Here is a 22,709-nt window from a genome sequence, read left to right as displayed (position 1 = left end):
AATCAGTAGCCCGGAGAAGGAGAGTGAATACGATACTGTATTCTACGAATGAGAGATTGAACTATAACTACAGAAGTTCCATAATATAAACCAGAAACAGAGGAAATGAAGGACTGGCACAGGAATCCTACACGCACGAAATGAATGGCCGTGCTCTCACAACTATCCAACAAGGATGGATGCAACCCTTGGCTGGGATTCGCCATGAGTTTATACAGCATCCAAGCAGACATTGGGAAACAGAGTGAAAATGCTATTCGAAATGATATATACATATATATATAGGGTCAGGCCTAGATTTGCATCGGGAATGCGTCCGGTCAGCAGTCACAGGCCGCATTTTCCGACGTTTTCCGACTTTTCTCAACTTTTCCGACCCCAGTTGTGATGCAGTGGCCACCGCATGGAAAATGCCGCTCCATCTGCCGACTCGCTCCGACCGTCACACTTGTTCGTGGCATGAATTATTCCGAGCATCAGGAGTCTGCCTGCCTCATGTGAGTTATTTGACACACACATGACGTGACGGTTGTATTAGTTTTGTTTCTAGAAATGATCAGAGTACCAACTTTATTTGTGAAGGCTACTCTTATTTATCAGGAAATGAGAATAAGAATTTTCACTCACTCAAAAATATTACACTAGGATGTTGAAACATGTTGTGAATATGAGTTTTTCATGGAGGATACTTGAATTTTTATTTCCTGATGATCAAAGTAATATACTCGTGAATGAACATGGTAATATTGGTATCATACTCTTCATACAGAGTGGGTCATATTTATGGAAACCCATCAATAAGTTGGAGACTGTTGTAGATATGATACTCTAACTTTCAGGATAGGTCATTGATCAAATACTCTACCTTTTGACGTACAACTGACTTTCGTCCAAAATGGCAGCTGATTGAACTTTATCAAATTTTATGTAAAATCTAAAACTTCAATCAGCCGTCATTTTGGATTAAAATGTCATAGAACATTTCAATTGATGTCATCATTTTTGTTTTGGAATAGCCTTAAAAATTATGTACCACACTATGGGTGTTAACATTCAAAATATTCGAGTTGCAACCCCTATTTCTTTTAAAACTGAAACTCCAATCAGCCGCCATTTTGGATACGAGTATCATAGAACATTTGTATCGATGCCATCTTTCTTGTATTAAAAAGGCCTTTAAAATGATGTACCACTCGATTGGTGTTTACATTTAAAATATTCGAGTTACCACCCCTAAGTCATCCCCTTATGAGGGGTTAAAATTCAGTTGTGAATCAAAAGGTAGAATATTTTATCAATATCTTATCCTGAAAGTAAGAGTATCATATCTACAACAGTCTCCAACTTATTAGGGGGCTCCCATACATATGATTCACTCTGTATACTTGACTTTATTATTACGAATTCTCAAATAATAAAGCTATAACGTGAAATTCTTGAAATATAAAATCAACTGAGTTGTAAACAAGTTCGAAGGTTGAAGTAGAGGAGGTGATCTTATTTAGAGATGCTATCAACTGTCAGAATCTCATTCAAAAAGACTGGCGAGAAGCAACTGAATAGCCAAAGTAGAATGGAAGATGAAAATAATTGATGTAGGAATTCAGGCTAGCAACAGCATCTATCAGTTGTTCAATACTTTATTGTAAACTGAAAGGTGACCCGTGCTCCGCAAAGGTCTAATTGAAAACTTGACAAACTGATTTCTTGAAGCATTTAAAATAGGACCATAACCATCCTCCGTAAATAAATAATCTATATACAAAATTTCAAGTTAATCAGTTGGGTAGTTCAGACGTGATTATGGGTCATTCATGAATTTTCTATCCCTATAAGCCGATTCTCTCCTTTATTATATTACTAGCAGGTAACCCGTGCTCCGCAAGGGTCTATTTGAAAACTTGATGTAATGAAATTTTGAAGAATTGAAAATAGGCCTATAACCATCCTCGGTAAATCAAGAAACAGTATGAAAAAATTTGAGCTAATCAGTTTAGTAGTTCAGACGTGATGATGCGTCATTCGTGAATTTCCTATCCCCTACGTGTGTTCCAGTTCTTTCCTTCATTATAGTATAAATAAGTTCTTCAACTTGGTGCTGACCTAATAAAGTGACAGAACTCAAATATTGTTAAGAAACCTTGATGCCAACCTGACAAAATTGGCTGGTTATTAATTTAGTTGTCAATTTGAATATCTGTTTCGAGGAGGTAGTCTCTCTAGATTATAGTTTTATATTAACATAATGGTATGTACATTTCAACTATAATAATATATTCATGTTCCATGAATGAAATTTGAACATAAATTCTGAAAAATCTAGTAGGAAAATTGAAATTTGGGCTTCGAGGTGCACGAGATTGATATTTTTAGAATCTATGTGCAAAATTTGGAGATCTAGATCATTCCCGTTTTTCAGGTATGCAAACCACAAGTTGGCATGTTTCGATGCGAACAAACACAACCCTACTCTCTCTTATTATATAGATAGAAGATCATCAATTTCCAATCTTCAATTTACCATCAATGCAATCCACTTGAAAGATTGTGCCATATTCTTCCAGACTAGTATGTCCAATATGAATTCAATAGAACTGTGTATTGGATATTATTAACAGAAAAATTGAGTAGTATTCAGTGATGTGATAGGAGCATGTGTGTATATAATAATATAGAGTATTCAAGTTTAATGTCCTTTTCATGTTTATACTATGTTTATTTTTATTTCCTTTAATATGTATATTCTTTCTTGCTTCATCTATTCATTTCTTCATTGAATTTTTTATTTTGAAAAATAATATCGATACTCGCTGCCAGCACTCAAACTTCGGTTTTGCAGGCAGCGCCAAACATGTTAATTTGTTTTGACAAAGTTGTTTTTTTCGTGTATACTTAAAATATTGATCAATATGTTTTTTCAACTTTGTATTGAGGATTAATATTTTTATTGTATTATTTTCGTTGTGGCGAAATAAAATTTGATTTGAAAAAAATGTTAAATCAAATCTAAGTTGATTACGTCGATAGTGATGAGTATGAAGCAATGTCAACTCGAGGAATAAACTCAATGAAACTTTCCATTCTCTGGTTTTCGATCAATCCACAAATCCAGATCCAACATCCAGAACGGATAATTTCTATGGATTTTAGAATTTTTCAACCTAGATCAATCGATCAATCAGGTCGTATTAATCAGGTATCAATCAAAGTCAGGTATCAATGAAGTAGTATAATTTAGTTATCAATCAAAGTCAGGTATCAATGAAGTCGTATCAATCAGGTATCAATCGAAGTCAGGTATCAATGAAGTCTTATCAATCAGGTATCAATCAAAGTCAGCTATCAATGAAGTCGTATCAATCAGGTATCAATCAGGTATCAATCAAAGTCAGCTATCAAAAAAAGTCGTATCAATCAGATTTCAATCAAAGTCAGGTATCAATGAAGTGGTATCAATCAGGTATTAATCAAAAATGGAAATCATGAAAAACCAAATCGATAAATCACATACGGAATTGGAAATTTAGAGGACAATGACAACCTTCATAGAGACATCATGCTCGGTTCGCCAACTAGGCGTTTATAAAAAGCTAACAATGAAAATGTTGCACTGTTAGAAAGGAAAGTTATGAGACAGACGTCAGTGTTATATAATCCTACCAGCCACAGGGGTTGAATGGCCTGGTCTTGAGATGAGCATATTTTAAAGCTAAATGACATGGAAGTGCTTTTCTCTCTTTCGTTTCCTCTCACTTCTCCCACACACTCCCTCTTTCTCACACACTTCAGCTTCTCGCCACAACTGCTGCAACAAATACTAAATTATACGTGACTGTCGTCCGATCGGCTTTTCCTGCATTTTCCTAACCCCTTTTCTTCGTTTTTCCACTTCCCCCTCCCTAGAAAACTACACCCACCCATCCCGAGAAACCACACACATCATCCAGCTGCTTCTTACGACACGGTACCCGATTTTTCTTTTCTGCTCTTTCATTTCCTTCGAGAATTGTGAGAATATCTGCTTTCTCAGCATTTTGAAAAAACACCTAGACATACGTTGCGCTTTACAATAATATATATATTTATACACTTGTGTGGGTTAGTGCTCCACAGTAGCAGGTAGCTTATAGATATATACGTATTAGTATATATATGGTGGAACATTGTTTTTGTTAGCTGCCTGCTGAATTCACACACAAGCGATCGAGAAAAGTGACAAAGAAATATGAAACAATATCGGGTCGATTTCCTACCCGGTGGAATAGAGAGCGATCCATCACTTTTGAAGCAGAGGCTGTCGTGTGGATTGATTTCGTCTCTCTCTACTGTGGCGCAATTCGAGATGTGCTTGCACAATGCAGGATTACTTGAAATTGTATCGCTTCTATTTTTTTTATCTTGTTTGTTAGTTGGATTCCCTTCTAATCTGAGTGAGAGCTTGTCAACTGGAGTGGAGCTTCATTTGAAACAAATTTGATCAAGTTTGGAAGTTTTTATAGCATTTCACTTGGTGGTGATTAAATTACAGGGATGTCATTTAGTGTAATCGGCTTCTCAAACTTAGACTCGTCTAACGGAACTAGGAGGCATATCATGTTTCATAAAACTTATCAGTGCGACTTCGGAATCAACAACTTTCATGGAATGAACTGCAGAATATTATTAGAACGGAATAAGGTGGAAATGAATAATGATAATGACAATATCGCTGTTTCCAACTCAAATAGTATATTTATGTCGCATGGTTAAGCAGTGGCAGAAACGAATAAAAATAAACATACATAAGAACAAATAAACAATTCACACATGTGTGTTCAAGCATCGAGAAACAATAGCCTAAGCTATTATGCTATTGTTTCTCTATGGTTCAAGTTTTTGTGCCAGAGTATGGCTTCCTACTATTTCTTTAAACAGAAAAAATTTTGATGTTCTCTGGGAAATAATACATTGAAACTCTCTCATCAACACGTTTTATTATTATTATTATTATATTTTTGTTGTGTGAAGCCACAAATTCTAAGCGGTGCTCAAGTGGCATACAACATGTCATTTTTAGAATGGAGTCGCATGAATGCTCTAAAACACTCCTCAATGGTATAAGGACAAGCCTCTGCCAGTGTCCTAATTATCTTTGAAACTAATAACTTATAGCTGCTACACAGCCTTATATCCTCAGGAATGCAATTAAAACACTTGAGTCCTGAATAGTACGGTCCCTTTTCGAGAAGAGTCAGTCTATGGATAGGGAACTGGAATAATCCTGTATTTTTACCTCGTGTTTCATAAGTATGACAAATTCTGTTAGCATTAAAAATATTTTTGTTTTTGAACACAAAACGAAACAACTTCAAGGAAGTATATCGCTGGAACTGTAAGTAGTCGGAGTGCCTTGAATATGATCTTACAGGAGAAAGATGGACCCACTCCCCCCAAAATCCGAAGTGCTTTTTTCTGCATTTTCAAGTTTGTGTTCAAATGAATTCTTCCAGCCAGTTTAAAATAGTGTGTAAATCAAATCATGAATTCTACTTAACCTCTGGACTGTTTATTCTAAATCAAGGTTGAAAGCCATTTTGGGTGAATGCTTGTTGCTTACAACTTGATTATACTTGTTGTCTATGAATGAATCAATAAATAAATAAACACTGGACCATTACGTTGAGTTTTCCATGATAAAGTATTGATTGATTGATTGAGTACTTTATTTATGTAGATTACAATATATACTGGCTTATACACTTATATACAATAGCTTAAAATACAGCAAAATTATAGATGAATTTCGACTGAGTCATTGTCAATATTGTAGAACCGTTCCATAATTGAATAAAAACACAAATATGTTGTCAAATTCTACACTGTTTTATTCAGTGTCCAAGGTTTTGTGACCACACCGGTCACATTTTCAAGTTTGACAGTCAACTGGTCGAGTACTAAATAAAACAGTGTAGAATTTGGCAACATATTTGTGTTTTTATTCAATTATAGATGAATTCAATAATATAGACTAAGAAAATAATTATTGAACTGTATATGATATCGAAAAATCAATTTGTAATAACTATAGATAATATTGTTATGCATCTACATAAATTGGCGGAGCTATGGACATAATATCAATGTCCATTCTTCGGAAAGAATATTCAAAATATCCTTCCTAACTCTCTACCGAAAGTATCAGAGAGTAGAGAAAATGGAACTGAAGGAGAATAATAAATGAGAGAATCGGAGTATGATGAGGATGGGAAATCACTCTATAAAATTTTGAGTGGAACAGGAGAAGCGAGAATCAAGAATAATAGAAAGTTATAAAATAATGGATCATGAAGAGGAATGAAACATTATTCTTAAAAACTTTAAAACTTTTATTCTTCAAAACTTCATTCTTTATTCTTGATGCTAATAGAGATGGAATGGAATATATATATATATATATATATATATATATATATATATATATATATAATAATAAGCTAATATAATAATAAAGAAATTCCAACACCATCTTAATCCACATCGATTTAAATCTTTGGAAGCTACTAAGAAAACAGAGGTGAAGAACCATGTTTACTCAAAATGGCGCACCTTTTCAAGGAATTACAAATTAACTACATTATCATACTTGTTCATGAACTTCACCAAAAGTTTTAAGCTTCAATCACGGAGAACTTTATGTGTCATGTGAAACAGAAAGTGATCTGATGATGCTAAATAAGGACAGAGATACCTTTCTGATTGGCTCGAACCAATCGCAAGTTTCAATACTCCAACTTTCTTTGAGTGGAGCGAATGTTTGCGCACTGCTTTCTCCAACTTTCAAGAACTTGCAAGCTCTGTAGATCACAGGGACTGATACTTATATTAGTAGCTGAGTAGCATTGACTTGCTACTTGTTTAGCTCCGAGTATCACTGCCTCACTTGTTCTTCTCAGTTTTTAACAACTTTTCCCTGTTGCAGCTTGTGTTACTCAATAGTAGACAAACTCTCAATGAAACATTCATTACAGAACACTCTCGACTGTGGTGGAATTTTTCAAAGTTCCGCGATGAATTTGAAATGTTTCTCACTTCGTGGGAATTGTATCCCTTTGGATACAACGTTGCAGTATTGCTTGTTTCTCGGAATATGATTATATCAAAGTCGGGTACTTCTTCTGAGAAACTGTTATGAAATTCTGGAGTTGAAACTCGTGTTATTTTTAACCTGGTGCAATGGAAGTATAACTGGGAACGGGAGCTGCCTTAAATGGAGATATTTTTACGGAATATTAGGTGTGCTAATAAATGGGGATGAAATTGGAGAGGAATATTGAAAAAATCTCGAAAAGAATGAAAATTATAATGTGCAATAATGGAGAAGAAAGCTATGGAGTGATGTAAGGTTGAGTGTGTGTAAGGTTGGTTTGAATGTGTGTAAGATTTGTATAAGTGTGTGTAAGGTTGGTATGAGTGTGTGTAAAGTTTGTATGAGTGTGTGTAAGGTTGGTGTGAGTGTGTGTAAGGTTGGTGTGAGTGTGTGAGTAAGGTTTGTATGACTGTGTGTAAGGTTGGTGTGAGTGTGTGTAAGGCTGGTGTGAGTGTGTGTAAGGTTTGTATGAGTGTGTGTAAGGTTTGTATGAGTGTGTGTAAGGTTTGTATGAGTGTGTGTAAGGGTGGTGTGAGTGTGTGTAAGGTTTGTATGAGTGTGTGTAAGGTTAGTATGAGTGTGTGTAAGGTTGGTGTGAGTACATAGAATTTTAATTACAAACGAGCATCCCAGCTTCCTTCCAAGTGATTTTTCCAAAATTTCATCTTATTTCACCTGTTATGTGTAATTTGTTGTGTTTTCCTGTCTATTGTGGTTGGTAAACGAAGGATACCATAGTGAGGTCCACGTTATAATGGCAGTGTAGAAAGAAAGGAGAGCAACGTTGCCGATCTTCTGTCTTCTATAGACAGTAGCTAATACAGGTTTATTGATGTAATATAAACTGTTCATACTCGTTTAAAATAATCAATTATATTTTATTAAGCAAGAAATTATATTTTTCAAAAATGTCGTAATGAAATTTCATTATTAAGATGGGATATTTTGTCAAATCATTAATAATTCTACATTTTTCAAAAGACGATCCGGCAATAGAGCATAGCGAGGAAGAGATAGCGCTATTCGCTTTGTTGAATGATGGACAAGGATAGCAATAGCCTACCATCGCTAGTTAAACTCTACCATTATAACGTGGACCTCACTATAGGCTGAATATATCGGTTCTAAGTCGTATTGATAGACTTAAAAAAAATGGGAATTGTGTTTACATGAGAAGAACATAGTATATATTTATATGAATTCAATTCCATCATATCACTCAACCAACTAGTTCGAAATTACAACCGCAGAATTATATAAATTTTTATTGAACTATCAGTCAAATAAGGTGTAGTATATTCTATCTTACAATAATCAGGTCAACTTTAAAAAGTCAAGTTGATTCAAATAGTAATTATGAGATCACACTTTGACGTGTCATATACTGCAGAAGCGTTGCTTTCTTGATACAATTCTGTTTAACGAATTATTTATTTATTTGAAAATTTGCATATTTGAGGGCCCCAGGAACTGAATCCCATTATTGCTCTCATAACGCACATTGAGCATACAATTTGAAAAAAATACATTGAAATGAAAATAAAAAAACTAATATACTACTGAGTTTCAGAAAAAAAACTGAAAACAAGATCCAAACAAAATAGTAAATAGGTAAATAGTTAGTTGTGTTTTTTCTGGCTCTAAATTTTGTAAAATTACTCAAAAATTTTTAATTATGGTGATTTGAGTGTGATATTTTTGTTTTTTATTCGGTTTTCAACCGTCAAAATTTAAAAATCATAGTTTTCGTTGTTTTTGAGTGAAAATGGACTAAATTTTAGTAATGTTAAATCATAACCCTATTTTGGACTTTTAAAATGTTACCTATCTAAATTTGCGAGAGAAATACTACAAGGATTATCCTTAGTTTTTCTCCCCCAAACAGTGTTTCTTTGTGGAAAATATAAATAAATAAATAAAATAAAATAAATGAATAAATAGATGAATGAAAATAAGTAAAGAGAAGTAATGAAATTACCAGTCATAGAGAATAAACGTCATGTTCCTTTCAAAATAATCAAAGCAATCAGAGTTGTTCTAGTTAGTTTTTTTTCAGAATACGTGTAGCAGTTTGAAATTGAATGATTGATAGGTTATGGACTATGGAGGTGATAAAATACTGAAGAGTTTCTTCCAGAGCAACCGTATTCACAAGGAAAGGGTGATTTAGTATTGTGAAGGTAGGAAATAATCCAATATTTTCGGGTTATAGAGAAAGACAGACGTCACAGCTTTTCCATCTCATCCGAAAATCCGTTTTTGCCGAGGATTTTGTGAATCAATTCGCAACTGTGAATTGACAAAGTAGAAGCGAACGAACATCATTCATCGGCACCAATTAGCAGCAGTGAAGAAAATGATGATTTGGATTAGTCAGAGTTTCGAAGAAGAAAGTACTCGTAATTTTGAACGCGGATGTATTGTTCTATCTTGTCCACAATTTAATTAGCGTGCTCTTCAGAGAGAGAGAGAGTGAGAGAGTGCGCGCTTGTCGAATTGTTGAGAATAGGAAAGTTGGAAAATGGTTTGGGAGAAATCTTGAAGCGTTTTTGGACCTCCACCACCCAACCCGTAACCCCTCCCGGAAGAATCCAGGGTCTGGCGCAAACTTCCGTTTTTTTATGGAGCCCTTAAACGTGGGAAATGAACGACCAGACGAAACTTCCTCTCTCAATACTTCCACCCCCACCCTTGTCACTGGCCGGCCAATTCCCCTCCCCTGCAACCTCATCATTTTAAAAAACTTCCCCTCTAGCCCCAAACACTCTCCTTATTAGGACCACCGCAGAAATCTCCTATTAATGACGGCGGCTGCAAAAATAAAGACCGTGCGCCGGTTTTTTTTAATGCCTCGGAAATATTTCTGCCGACAATTTTATAGGCCATTCCGGAAAAATTTATCGCCGGTAATATAAACGCGTCTATATATAGTTTTATCGGGAATAAGTTTCCCTGATTCGGGCGCTCATAAATTTATATGACTTTATTTTCGACTTTGCTTTGGTGGATAATCTAATATTTATCGAGAGTGTTGTTAATGCGTTGTTTTGTGTGATATGGATTTGTAGAGTATTGTTTCAATGTTTGAAACACTGAATTTCAATTGAAAATTATTCAATATTATCTCTTGTATTTGCAGCCTCCCAAGTTTCCAATAAAGTTTATGTGTCTCTTGAGAGAGATGATTATATAGCTTTGATATCTCAGATCACGGAAATAAAAGACGGACCTCAGAAAAATGATATTGAATCAGATAACATCAACGTATTGTTGTTAGTTAGTCATGTCGGTTGAACGCATTTTTCTCAAGATATGAGCATGTAAGCAAAACATTGAAAAATGCAACTTTTAAACCACCCTTATCTCTTTAGCACAAGGGATAGGGATGGGGACTTTTGATATGTTCACCCCCTAACTGGTCCCAACAAAGCTGCAAAGTCAAAAATTGTGTTCAAAACATTCTCTCCAAATTCCTTTGGCAATTGGTCTATTTTTGCATAAGAACAGGTCATTTCAGAAATAACATAAGTCATTTTTTGGTCGAAATTGGTTTAATGCAGAATCTTATTCTTTGAAGGTAAATACAAAGTTCTCCTGAGAAACCACATAGTCAGGCTTGTAATCTAACCCATATCGAGAAGCCTGACTTATTTTTACTTATTATTTAACTGAAGATCTTATACTCAACACTGAAGCTGCTGCAACAGTCGTGGGGATTTTTCAATTTAATTTTTTTTTCAATTGAAAAAATGTACGTAAACTTGTGAAATTATACATCAAACTGGAGAGAATTTGATGCTCTAGAAGCTCATGATCAGCATGGATTTTTTCCAGTCGAAATTGGTTTAATGCAGAATCTTATTCTTTGAAGGTAAATACAAAGTTCTCCTGAGAAACCACATAGTCAGGCTTGTAATCTAACCCATATCGAGAAGCCTGACTTATTTTTACTTATTATTTAACTGAAGATCTTATACTCAACACTGAAGCTGCTGCAACAGTCGTGGGGATTTTTCAATTTAATTTTTTTTCAATTGAAAAAATGTACGTAAACTTGTGAAATTATACATCAAACTGGAGAGAATTTGATGCTCTAGAAGCTCATGATCAGCATGGATTTTTTCCATCGATATTCAATAAGTTATAAGATCAAAAATAGTAAAAAAATTGAGGGAAAATGTGATTTTTCAAAAATGTCACATCTTTTAGAGCGGATATCTCGAAAAGTGAAAGAGATATAGAAAACTTTGTGAGGTCAATATTATAGGAAATTATGTAAGCTTGAATTTCTTATTGAATAGTCAGGTCTGTAAAATGCATTGTTTTCGAGTTATATAAGAGAAACCAAAAAATGGTACCTTTGATCCACCCCCTTAACACAGTGGGTAGGGGTTGGGACTTCTGATATGTCTACCTCCTCACTACCCTGAAAGAACTGCGGGGTCAAAAATTGTCTTCCAAACTTTTCCCTCCATAACACTTCGTTGACTTGGCTATATCAACAAATGGATAAATAAAAAAATAAATAATTCCAGCAGCTTTCAACAGCATCTTGAGATAGATTTGCTGGATCTTCAATAAACTCTAAACTGAAACCATAAGTGTTGCCAACCGAACACAGTGAGATTATCAAGTATCATCGAAGTCACTTCACCTGGAAACAATGTTGGACAACCTGTTTCGGCCTAAGCGTATTAGTAGTTAATTACTTTATCGGTGAGTGTTGTGGTGGTAGGAGAGTGCCAGCAATGCAATGCAGGTCTCTGACCGCACACTATAGTGACGGAAGCTGGTACAAAGTCGCCCTAGGCCCTAGAAGTTTGCTGCAAGAGCTTTGAGGATAAGTGAGACTGTTGTTGTCGGCATGGGAGAAGAAGAAGAAGGAGAAGAAGGAGGAGGTGAAAGGGGTAGAGAAGAAGGAGAAGTAGATGAGGTGGTGGGAGAAAAAGTTGGACGCAGGAGATAAAGAATGAGAAGGAGGAGGAGGAGAAGAATAAGAAGTAGTGGGAGAAGGGGGAGAGGGTGGGAGAGAAAGATGAACCGAGGAGAAGAAGATGAAGGAGGAAGAGAAAACGAAGAGGAAGGAGAAGAAGGAGAAGAACAAGGATGAGGAGGTGGGAGAAAAAGTTGAACGCAGGTGATAAAGAAGGAGAAGGAGGAGGAGGAGGAGAAAATAAGAAGGAGGAGTGGGAGAATGGGGAGAGGGCGAGAGAAAAAGATGAACCGAGGAGAAGAAGATGAAGGAGGAGGAGAAAAAGAAGAGGAAGGAGAAGGTGGAGAAGAACAAGGAGGAGAAGGTGGGAGAGAAATATGAACGGAGGAGAAGAAGAAGGAGAAAGAGGAGGAGAAGAAGGAGAAGAGAAAAGAGAAGAAGGAGAAGAAGGCGGCCGGAAACGATGAACCGAGGGGAAGAAGATGAAGGTGGAGGAGAAAAAGAAGAGCCTCTTCAGGAAGGTAGAGAAGGCGGGTGAAAAATGTGAGTGGAGTAGAAGAAGAGGGAGAAAGAGGGGAAAAGAAGAAGAAAAAGAAGAAAGGGGAGGGGAAGAAGGAGAAGAGAAAAAACTAGAAGAAGGGAAAGAAAAAGGAGGAGACGAAGGAGAGGAAAAAGGAGGAGAAAGCCGGTGAAAAAGAAGAAGGAGGAAGAGAAGGAGAAGAAGAGGATGAAGAAGAAGGAGGAGAAAAACAAGGAGGAGGAGAAGGAGGAGAAGAAGGAAAAGAAGAAGGAGGAAAAGGCGGGAGATAAAGATGAACGGAGGAGAAGGAGAAGGAGAAAGAGGAGAAAAATACGAAGAAGAGATAGAGGAAGAAGAAAGAGGAGGAGAAGAAGGAAAAGAGAAAAGAAGGAGAAGAAGGGGAAGGAGAAGGAGGATAGGAAGGAGAAGAAAAAGGAGGAGAAGGAGGATGAGAAGAAGCAGGAGGAGAGGGAAGGTTAAAAGAAGGAGAAAAGAGAGAAGGAGAAGAAGGAGAGGAGTAGGAGGAGAAGAAGAGGGAGAAAGAGGAGAGAAAAAAAAAAGAAGAAGTGGAAAGAGGAGGGAAAGAAGGAGGAAAGAAAAGGAGGAGAAGAAGGAAAAGAAAAAGGATGAGAAGGCGGGAGGAAAAGATGAACGGAGGAGAAGAAGAAGAAGATGGACTAGAAAAAATGAACGGAGGAAGAGGAAAAGAAGAAGAAGAAATAGTTGAAGAAGAAGAAAGAGGACGGGAAGAAAAAGAAGAGAGAATAAGGAGAAGAATGAGAAGGAGAAGGAGGAGATGATTGATGAGAAGAAGCAGGAGGAAAAAGTGGGTCAGAAGGTGGAGAAGAGAAAGGTGATGAAGGAGGAGGAGGAGGAGAAGAAGGAGGGGAAGAAGGATGAAAAGGTGGTGAAGATGTAAAGGAATAAGGTGGGGAAGAAGGTGGAGGAGGAGAAGAAGAAGAAGAAGAAGAAGAAGAAGAAGAAGAAGAAGAAGAAGAAGAAGTTATTTTGCTACCCACCATCATCAAGTTTCACTGAGCCCTTATGACCCTTTAATGCCTTCAGTCTGCCATGCAAGGCATTTAACATCCTTGTTCCCCAGCATTGCTTGCCTCACATTCTCGAGAACTCGCTCCAATTCTAGACTCCTCTGTTATCGCGTTTCCTGCAATAAGCGAATAGACAGATCGTATATGAGTGAACTTGTCTCTTGTTTGAGATGTAATTGTAGCTAGAATAGTGAGACGTCATGATTTTGGTCACCTGGTATGAAAATAGTTATTTGTGCAACTAGTGCGCAAAGTGGCAGTTTGCTGCACCGAAAGAAAGCATGAATGGCTTCTTGAGTGCAACAGGGTAACTTTGCTCACGTATTTCACATTAAACTTTTCCTACAGTTACCATTGAATATAGAAAGTGGGTAATTATGAGTAAAATGATGGCTGAAATCCATCAAAAGTTTGTGTGTGTGATGATGTTATTAATAACAACCTCAATTCATTTAAAAGTTAATAATCCAATTGAAGTTAAAAATTCTCAGCGATAGTTGTTCTCATTTTTATTCATTCAAGAATCAGAAAAAATACAGATAGAAGAAAAAATTCGCATTCAAAATACACGCCAACAGCTTATTGGGATGGCTGCAAGATGGCTGAACCGACAAGCGCGTGACCTAGCGGGAAGAATCGTATCTATAAGTTTGTTCCATCCAGCTAAAAAGTACTGAAACAGGATTCAGAAATTTACACTTTTATTCAAATTACCGAGAAAAATGCTCAAAGTGAACTGAAAAATATTTATAAAAATAACATAGACAACAGAGAATATTTATTGTAGTATTTTTATGTTTTTTATTATTTTTATTCATATGGATATCGAATGGTAATAATTTAACCTCGAAATTCGAATTTTATAATGTACATTTGCTACTTTTCCCATTGCTTGCAGTTGAAATAATAATTATCAATAGAAAAGAACTATCATTTATTATTAGATGATGAGAATTCGTAAATGATGATTATTCAGTAATTATGATTTAGATGAATATTATTCTTGTTTTGGATTTCTAGATTTGGATTTTATCATGAATGTAGAGTAGCCATTGAAATTATTCTTATCTAAATCTAACCACAGTCATTGTTACCAACTTAATTTTGGTTTCCGTGCACTAATCCTCCATATAACCCAACTATTTTGTGTTGCCATGTTGCAAATCTGGAGTACGCAAAGTAATCACTTTGTGCACTAGTGCGAAAAAGTGATTCTTTGCGATTTGTAATCAGTGCAGGAATAGTCACTTTACAAGGTAACTGTAGGAAATAGTTATTTGTGCATCTAGGGACTAAAGTGCAACTTTTTCTCCCTGAGGGAAACTGTTGTCGCCCGATGGCGTAGCCGAGGGCGACAATTTCCCTGAGGGAGAATAAGTACTTTAGTCCCGTGATGCACACAACATTTTTCCTCCACCTACACCAATACCTATACAATGAATAATTTGTATATTGAATAATTAAATAAAAGTTCGCATAAACGAAAACGTACCTTTAGATGAACGCTCTCGTAGAGATGCGATGACGTTAGAGGTGTGTACTTTTTCATATCCACGTTAGAGGTGTGTACTTTTTCATATCCACCAACGGTTGAACATAACCTAACAATCGAAATAGAGCTACTTATTCCTAGAGCTAAAATATTCCAAAGATCGAAATAGAGCTCTTTTAGCACACTTGAAATTTGGACAATATGAATGTCAACAATGCTTGCCGTCGTCGACTGCGGAAAAGTTCGCATAAACGAAAACGTACCTTTAGATGAACGCTCTCGTAGAGATGCCGATGACGTTAGAGGTGTGTACTTTTTCATATCCACCAACGGTTGAACATAACCTAACAATCGAAATAGAGCTATACTTCCTAGAGCTAAAATATTCCAAAGATCGAAATAGAGCTCTTTTACTTTTCCTCTACCGACCACGACAGTGTTGCCACATTCCTCATTCTTCAATCGCGGCGTTGTCGGACTTCTTCCCATGTTAATCTTATGGGTTTATTTTTACTCCCTTGGGAGTAAAAGTGATCACTTTTCCCGCTGGGAATTATTTTTAGTCCCATGGGAGGAAAAGTAGTACTTTAGTATTCGATTCCAGGGTGTAAAATGAGACTTTTGATAGTAGGTGGAGGAAAATATAATTTTTCGCTTAATGAAATATAATTGATAATTTTAAACAAGAATGAACCGTTACTTGAATCAATAAACTTGTATTAGCTACCGTCTATAGAAGGCATTGGCAGTGCTGAATAAGACAGGGGATCGGCTGCGTTTTTCTCCTATCTTTCTCCACTGTCATTATAACGTTGACCTCATAATAATACATCTTCAGTTGGATAAGATTTATATTCGCAATCTTTTTTCCATCCATTTTACGTTTCATCAATGTTCCTCAACCACATTTCCAAGAGAACCATTTGTGAACCAAGTACCAGGAGAGCCAGAATAAATGCTCGAAATTCCATGACAAATGTTGATATACTTTGTAATGGTGAGTAAGTATGATCGGGCCCCCGCCATAGTGGGGATTTGGACGACGCCAAAGAACTGGAAGAAAAATGAAGTGATAATCCCTTCTTTACGGACCATGTCCATGGAGAAATGGGCTCTAGCTGCTGCTACTCAAGGAGTATTCTGCAAAGAGCTCACTGCAACCAGACAACGGGAGAGAAAGACCAAGAGAGAGTGAGAGAGGAGTAAGAGAGAAAATGTTGGGACTGCAACCAGACAACGGGAGAGAAAGAGCGAGCGAGAGTGAGTGAGAGAGAATGTGTTGAGAGTTTGCAGAGGAAAAAGCATCAAGCAGGCAGGCAAGCCAGCTGATTAATCGCTCCAATGAACTTGCTATGTTGGCAAAAAGTATGGCGACAAAAGGTGGAGGGATTCCAAACTCTAGTGGGTCAAACTCACTCCTGCACCTCCGTTTTTTATCAGCTCATTGTTCCAAGATTTCGCTAGAAATACTGGACCGCTCTTGCTATGCTTTGATGCATTGCTTTGGAACGTTGGTCTTTTCACCTGGAAATGGTCACGACATCAATCATAGGGTATTTCTCTTTGAGCTATAACTGATATCCGAGTTATGGTAGTGAAAGAAAGAACTGCTAGAACGATGGAACTAAAGACGTGAACTGAAATTGGAGCATAACTCCATTAATCAAACGGCTTGAAATTATTTATAAAATAGAATTAGAGCACTTTTTTTTAATTAATAAAATAATAGACTGAAAAAACGAATTGTAAAAACTAGTTTCACTGTTAACACCATTATATTATTTTAATTTATTTATTTATTCACAATGCAAATGACACTAATGTAATCACATTGGCTGATAAAATAATAAGGTTATCCTTGTGATATTTTTCTTCCAAATTGACCATTATAGAAATTGGCCATTTTTTGTGTATTGGAATATGGGTTAAGTACACTCAACTATAAATTTTCCACTTTTCAACCAAATTTGACTTATGATGCATGCTTTTGGACCGCCTTGACGAGCCGAGAAGAATGAAGTGTAGTACGATGAAATCTGAGCATTGTGTCAGAAGTTATAAGTGTTTGAAATTTTGACCCTTGAGGTGTCCTTAAGCGCGCCTCTCCACTATGAAATACTGAAATGAAGTGCATCTAACGGGTGATTCTCATGGAACATAATCTTATGAACTCATGTCATAGTGCGAAATATCAATGTGGAGACTATGTAGTTGGTGATGATGGCTGAAGCTGAAAATTATGTGCTTTTCACAATACAAGGAGCATTGTTGTCAGGTGTACCTGGAAATCTATATGAGATAGAGCGCTCTACTTGATCTCAGATTGTAGAGCACAAGAATACGCCCAGAGTGATTTTGAATAATTATACATCCAAATGATAACAATCGGGAGATATTGTTGATCAAAAACTAAAATTCATCAAAATTGATTTTTTCCTTCAAATTTCAAAACTCAGTACACATTGGAGATAGAGAGTTCCGAATGATTTCATTTCATTCAGAATTTCATAATCTAGAAAAAAATGCCGAGAGCAGATTTTTCTGTCCGATTACGAGATTTGGCAGAAATAGCTAAAAACTGGAAAATGAGCCGAAAATACGAGGTTTTTGGGCCACCCTGTATCTAGCACAAAGAAATTGTTTCTGGACTTCTTTTATGTACACAAATAATATATTAAAAAATCAGAACTACAATATAAATTGCAAGCACACCCCCTTTTTTATTTCTATATTGACTGGACTATCTGTTATTCAATCGATTTCGAAAAAAGGTTGCTATAATTACATTCAATGAATAAATAAGTAGGTACCACCGTGTCACACATTTCAAGAAGGTTTGAATTAAATTTATGGAATTGATAATATCCTCTTACCATTTCTAACATCTTACAACTTTCTTTGGTAAGATTAAGGCTCAACTCACACTTACGCGACTCAGGTCGAAAGAGACTCGACTCTAGTCGAGAGAATGTGTTTTCAAATGGTGACAGTCGCGGAGACTATAGAGTCGAATGCTCTGAGTGTCACTATTTGGGAACACATGCTCTCGACTAGAGTTGAGCCTCTTCTTGGCCTGAGTCGCGTAAGTGTGAGTTGAGCCTAAAAGCTGTATGATAGGCTGAGAGATAGAGAGAAATTTTCTTATTTATGAGATTGATAATATACTCTTACCATCCATAACATCTACTGACGTTTTTTTCTGAGAGTAAACGCTGGATGATAAACTGGGCTAGATACTGAAGAAATGAATAATTCTCTTATCTTAATCACTCTAACATACACTTCTCTCTGAGTAGTGTCTTTCCCTTGTAGCAGGAACTGATTCATAACAGTTAGGCCCGGTTGCTCAGAAGCCGGTTGAATTTCAATCCTGATTAATTTCACGAGAGCCAAACAGAGAAGGCTTTTTCGAAAAAAGGCTTCTCTAATTGGGTCTCATGAAATTAATTACGATTAAGATTTAACCGGCTTTTGTGCAACCGGCACTTGGTATTTTTCAAAATTTAATTCTAGATTCTCACTTATTAGTGACAGTAAAATTGACCGTAACAGTGAAAATAATATAATAAATATGAGTTTCAATTGGAATTCTCCCACTTAGCCCGGATCAATGATTATGAATAGTCAGTCTTTTCAATGGGAATAATATTCTCAGTATACCTGGTACGTTCATAGTCTGTGATATGTGGAATTCCAGCACTTATTTCAATATGGTCTTTGAGATAATATTCTCCATCTTTTCAGTAGTTCATTTGATCATGTAGACAGATAGATGAATGCCTTTTTTCTACACTTTGAATCTGAATCATTACAAGTAGTTATGTGGGCGAAGTTGAGACAGTAAGAGACCTCTCTATCACTCAACCCACGTTGGTATTAGAGAAGTATGAATAGTAATATTCTTCGGACTTAAGTAGTGAGTACATGTGAAAAAAGCGATATCAATGAAAATCTAGTTTCATTGACGAAGACAAAGTTTCGGTGACAATGACGAAGGAGTCGATGAATTTTGTTGTCCAACGAACTTGATCCGTGAAAAGGTACCTGTTCAAAATTTGAAGCTAATAAGTTAAACACGTTATTGACCGAGCAAAGAGAGGTCTAAGATTCAAGTCGACTGTTTTTGCATTTCTCTTTATGTTTAAATGTTAATATGTTTATATCACAGAATACACATTATAGAAGTTCTCTCTGGTTTATATGTTGCGCATTTACGGCGAAACGCAGAAATAGATTTTTATGAAATTTGTCAGGTATGATCCTTTTTACATTGCGCATCGACGTATATACAAGGTTTTTGGAAATTTTGAATTTCAAGGATAATATGAAAGGAAAAGAAGGCTCCTTCATACGCCAATATTAGAGTAAAAATCAAACTATAGAATTATCAATCATAAATCAGCTGTCGAGTGGATTATAAATTGCATGCCGTGGCGCATGCAATTCAATTTCTCAATGTACTTGGTGAAAATTCAGCTGCTGTGTGGACTATCAATTATAAATTATATTTGATTTAATTATCAATCATAAATCAGCTGTCGAGTGGATTATAAATTGCATGCCATGGCGCATGCAATTCAATATCTCAATGTAACTTGGTGAAAATTCAACTGCTGTGTGGTCTATCATTTTCAGCCTCATTGAATGCAATTTTTTGCTCTATTAAATGAACTATCAATTCATGCAATTAATCACCAAAATAACATAGTATTGTCTCTCGACCTTTCTCTGCTTTGAACTCGGGCTGTCCTGTTGCCAGTAAGTCTTGAAGGAGATTAGCTTTTGATGTTAGCATTTTTGATACACCAACCCCAACAGCCATTAGCTGTTTCCACACCGATATCTCGCCGACATGACATACAGACAGGATTCACTCTGATGGACAGTATAGGAGGAGGCTGTGGCACAGAATAGGTACGGAATGGAAACTGTCAATAATACGCCTACCTAACCAATGCTTTTTACATGACGCAAATAGTAGACACGTCACGTGACCTTGGGAAGTTCCAATCCTGGTCTTCTGATTGGCTTGTGCAGTGAACGAGATCAATTGATCCGGATCATTAAAGTGATCCGAACCTACTACCATCAATACTATTACAATGCGGCGCTTCCTAACAAGACGGCGGATTTATACATCAGGGTACCAGCAAAGTTTCCATAATGTATGTATACTGTCATTATTGTGGCTGTGGTTTATTACTGCGCGAGGTCTACTGTCCACAGAACTACTAGTTGAGTAGTCTCCATCTATACCAAGAAACATTAAGATGAGAATTCATACGGATAACTTAACTTTGTAACTCAATTAAGGGTTCGCCTTACTAGCTTCATACAGGCCTTGGAAACTCGGAAGAAACCCAACTTGCAACTTGTGGAGTGTGTGCATGCGAGATTGATGGCCCAGCTGGGCGATTCAGTGGGCGAGTCCCCTCTGCTCTTCTCTGCTATGCTCAGTGAGCGTGTTTATTGTGTACTACAGGTGTCCAAAACTTTGAGCCTGTGAGCCACTTTGCTCACACCACAGAGTTAATAATTTCCAGGAGGTAGCAGTGATTGAGGCAACAGTGTGTTTTTACTTCCTTGCCCTATACCATAGGTAAGGAAAGTATTGCTTTCCGAAAAAAAATTAAGGTACCCCAATTTCCAAATTTCACTACGTTTCAAGGTCCCCTGGGTCCAAAAAAGTGGTTATTGGGTATTGGTCTGTATGAGTGTGTGTGCGTCTGTGTACACGATATCTCATCTCCCAATTAACGGAATGACTTGAAATTTGGAACTTAAGGTCCTTACACTATCAGGATCCGACACGAACAATTTCGATCAAATGCAATTCAAGTTGGCGGCTAAAATGCGAAAATGTTGTCAAAAACAGGGTTTTTCATGATTTTCTCGAGAACGGCTCCAACGATTTTGATCGAATTCATACCTAAAATAGTCATTGATAAGCTCTATCAACTGTCACAAGTCCCATATCTGTAAAAATTTCAGGAGCTTCACCTCATCTATGCAAAGTTTGATTTTTGATTCCCAATTTTCAGGCGTCAGATACAATTTGAACAAAAAAAATCAAGTGGAATAGATTGAGCATGAACATCTCTACAATTAATGTTCAGTAACAATTTCACCTAAAATTGAAAATAAACTCTAAATTCGAGAAAATTTGATTATTCAATTGTAAATTACTGTTGACTCTATTAAATCATTCACTATGAAGAGATAGCAGACCTCGTGTGTCTCCAGTGTTACTGCCCTGTCACCAGCTGGCTCAAATCTTTTAATAGTAGACTTGAGATGCACGGGAACACTAGCTTCAGGTGATCAATTTTCATAACGGCAAGGAAAGTTGTGTGAGTGCGCCACACAATTTTTTTTGTTTTTGGAGCATCTAAATTTGAAAACCTACTTTGTGAACATATTTAAGGACTAAAATTTTGTGAAGTGAAGAACTACAAGACTCAACCTATTTCGGACTATATGTAACCCTATCTAAATTTGGGAGAGGTATAGCACAAGGTTACCTTATTTTTCCTCTCCCTATCATTTTGATGATGTACTTATTGTATGAATTAATAAATAAGTAAAAATGTGGATTCTTTGTGATTACAGGTTTCCTAAAGACTGGTTCGCGAGGGAGCGCTCAGGGCAACTTTGGCCTGATGGATGTGGTGGCTGGTCTGCATTGGCTGAGGGAGAATCTGCCCGCCTTTGGCGGGGATCCGGAGAGGATCACCCTCATGGGTCACGGCACGGGGGCAGCGCTGGCCAACTATATTGCTGTGTCGCCTGTGGCCAAAGGTAAGCATGAACAAACATTTTTTCGACAGAATATTTGAATTATCTATTCATTCAACAATGATAAAACACATAATTATAGAATGGTTATAAATGGAAAAACAGGCTTATAGCCCTTAATTGAATAAAAACACTAATCTGTTGTGAAATTCTACACAGTTTTATTCGGTACACACGACCAAGGTTTCGTGACCACACCAGTCACATTTTCAAGTTGACTAACAATGTGCTTTTAGTCATCTTGAAAATGTGACCGGTGTGGTCACGAAACCTTGGAATAAAACAGTGTAGAATTTGACAACATATTTGTGTTTTTATTCAATTATGGAACGGTTCTACAATATTGACAATGACTCAGTCGAATTTTTATAGCCCTTACTATTCAATTCCAGAAATTCGATTGAAAATATTATTCCACAAGAGGTTATGATTCTTCATCACTTTGGAACATTTTTCTTCTGATACCAAAATAATATTATATATATTGGGATATCACAGTACTTTACAGTCTTCCTTCTTTTAGCCGAGTCCTCCATCCTTGTCTGTCTTCCACTCACCATCTCTTAAATTCCTCATTAACATAGCCTCATCCACTTCATCCCTCCATCAATCAAAAAATTTGAATGAAAATTATTATGAATATTGCTGGGAATGTTGACATCCTATACTATTAAACGAGCAACTTCTGTTTATATGTTTAGATGTTTGGATGCTCAGATGTTTATATGTTTGTATTTTTACCGGATCTCGGAAACGGCTGTAACGATTCACACGAAATTTAAAACATATTAGGT

General features: G+C 36.5%; 1 protein-coding gene across 1 annotated transcript in view; it reads left to right on the top strand.

The window, feature by feature from the left end:
* LOC120350722 (neuroligin-4, X-linked-like) overlaps window positions 1-21,918 on the top strand; it is a gene marked incomplete at its 3' end in the record, with an annotated part of 211,059 nt that extends 189,141 nt beyond the window's left edge. Inside the window, 1 exon segment of the mRNA XM_039425450.1 lies at window positions 21,730-21,918. Within this exon segment, the coding sequence (XP_039281384.1) occupies window positions 21,730-21,918 (189 nt within the window).
* Between the last annotated feature and the right edge of the window lie 791 nt (window positions 21,919-22,709).

This window comes from Nilaparvata lugens, chromosome 3 (assembly GCF_014356525.2).
Source record: "Nilaparvata lugens isolate BPH chromosome 3, ASM1435652v1, whole genome shotgun sequence".
Taxonomy (NCBI): domain Eukaryota; kingdom Metazoa; phylum Arthropoda; class Insecta; order Hemiptera; family Delphacidae; genus Nilaparvata; species Nilaparvata lugens.
Note: the sequence above shows the minus strand (reverse complement) of the source record. Positions and strands in the feature narration are given on the sequence as shown.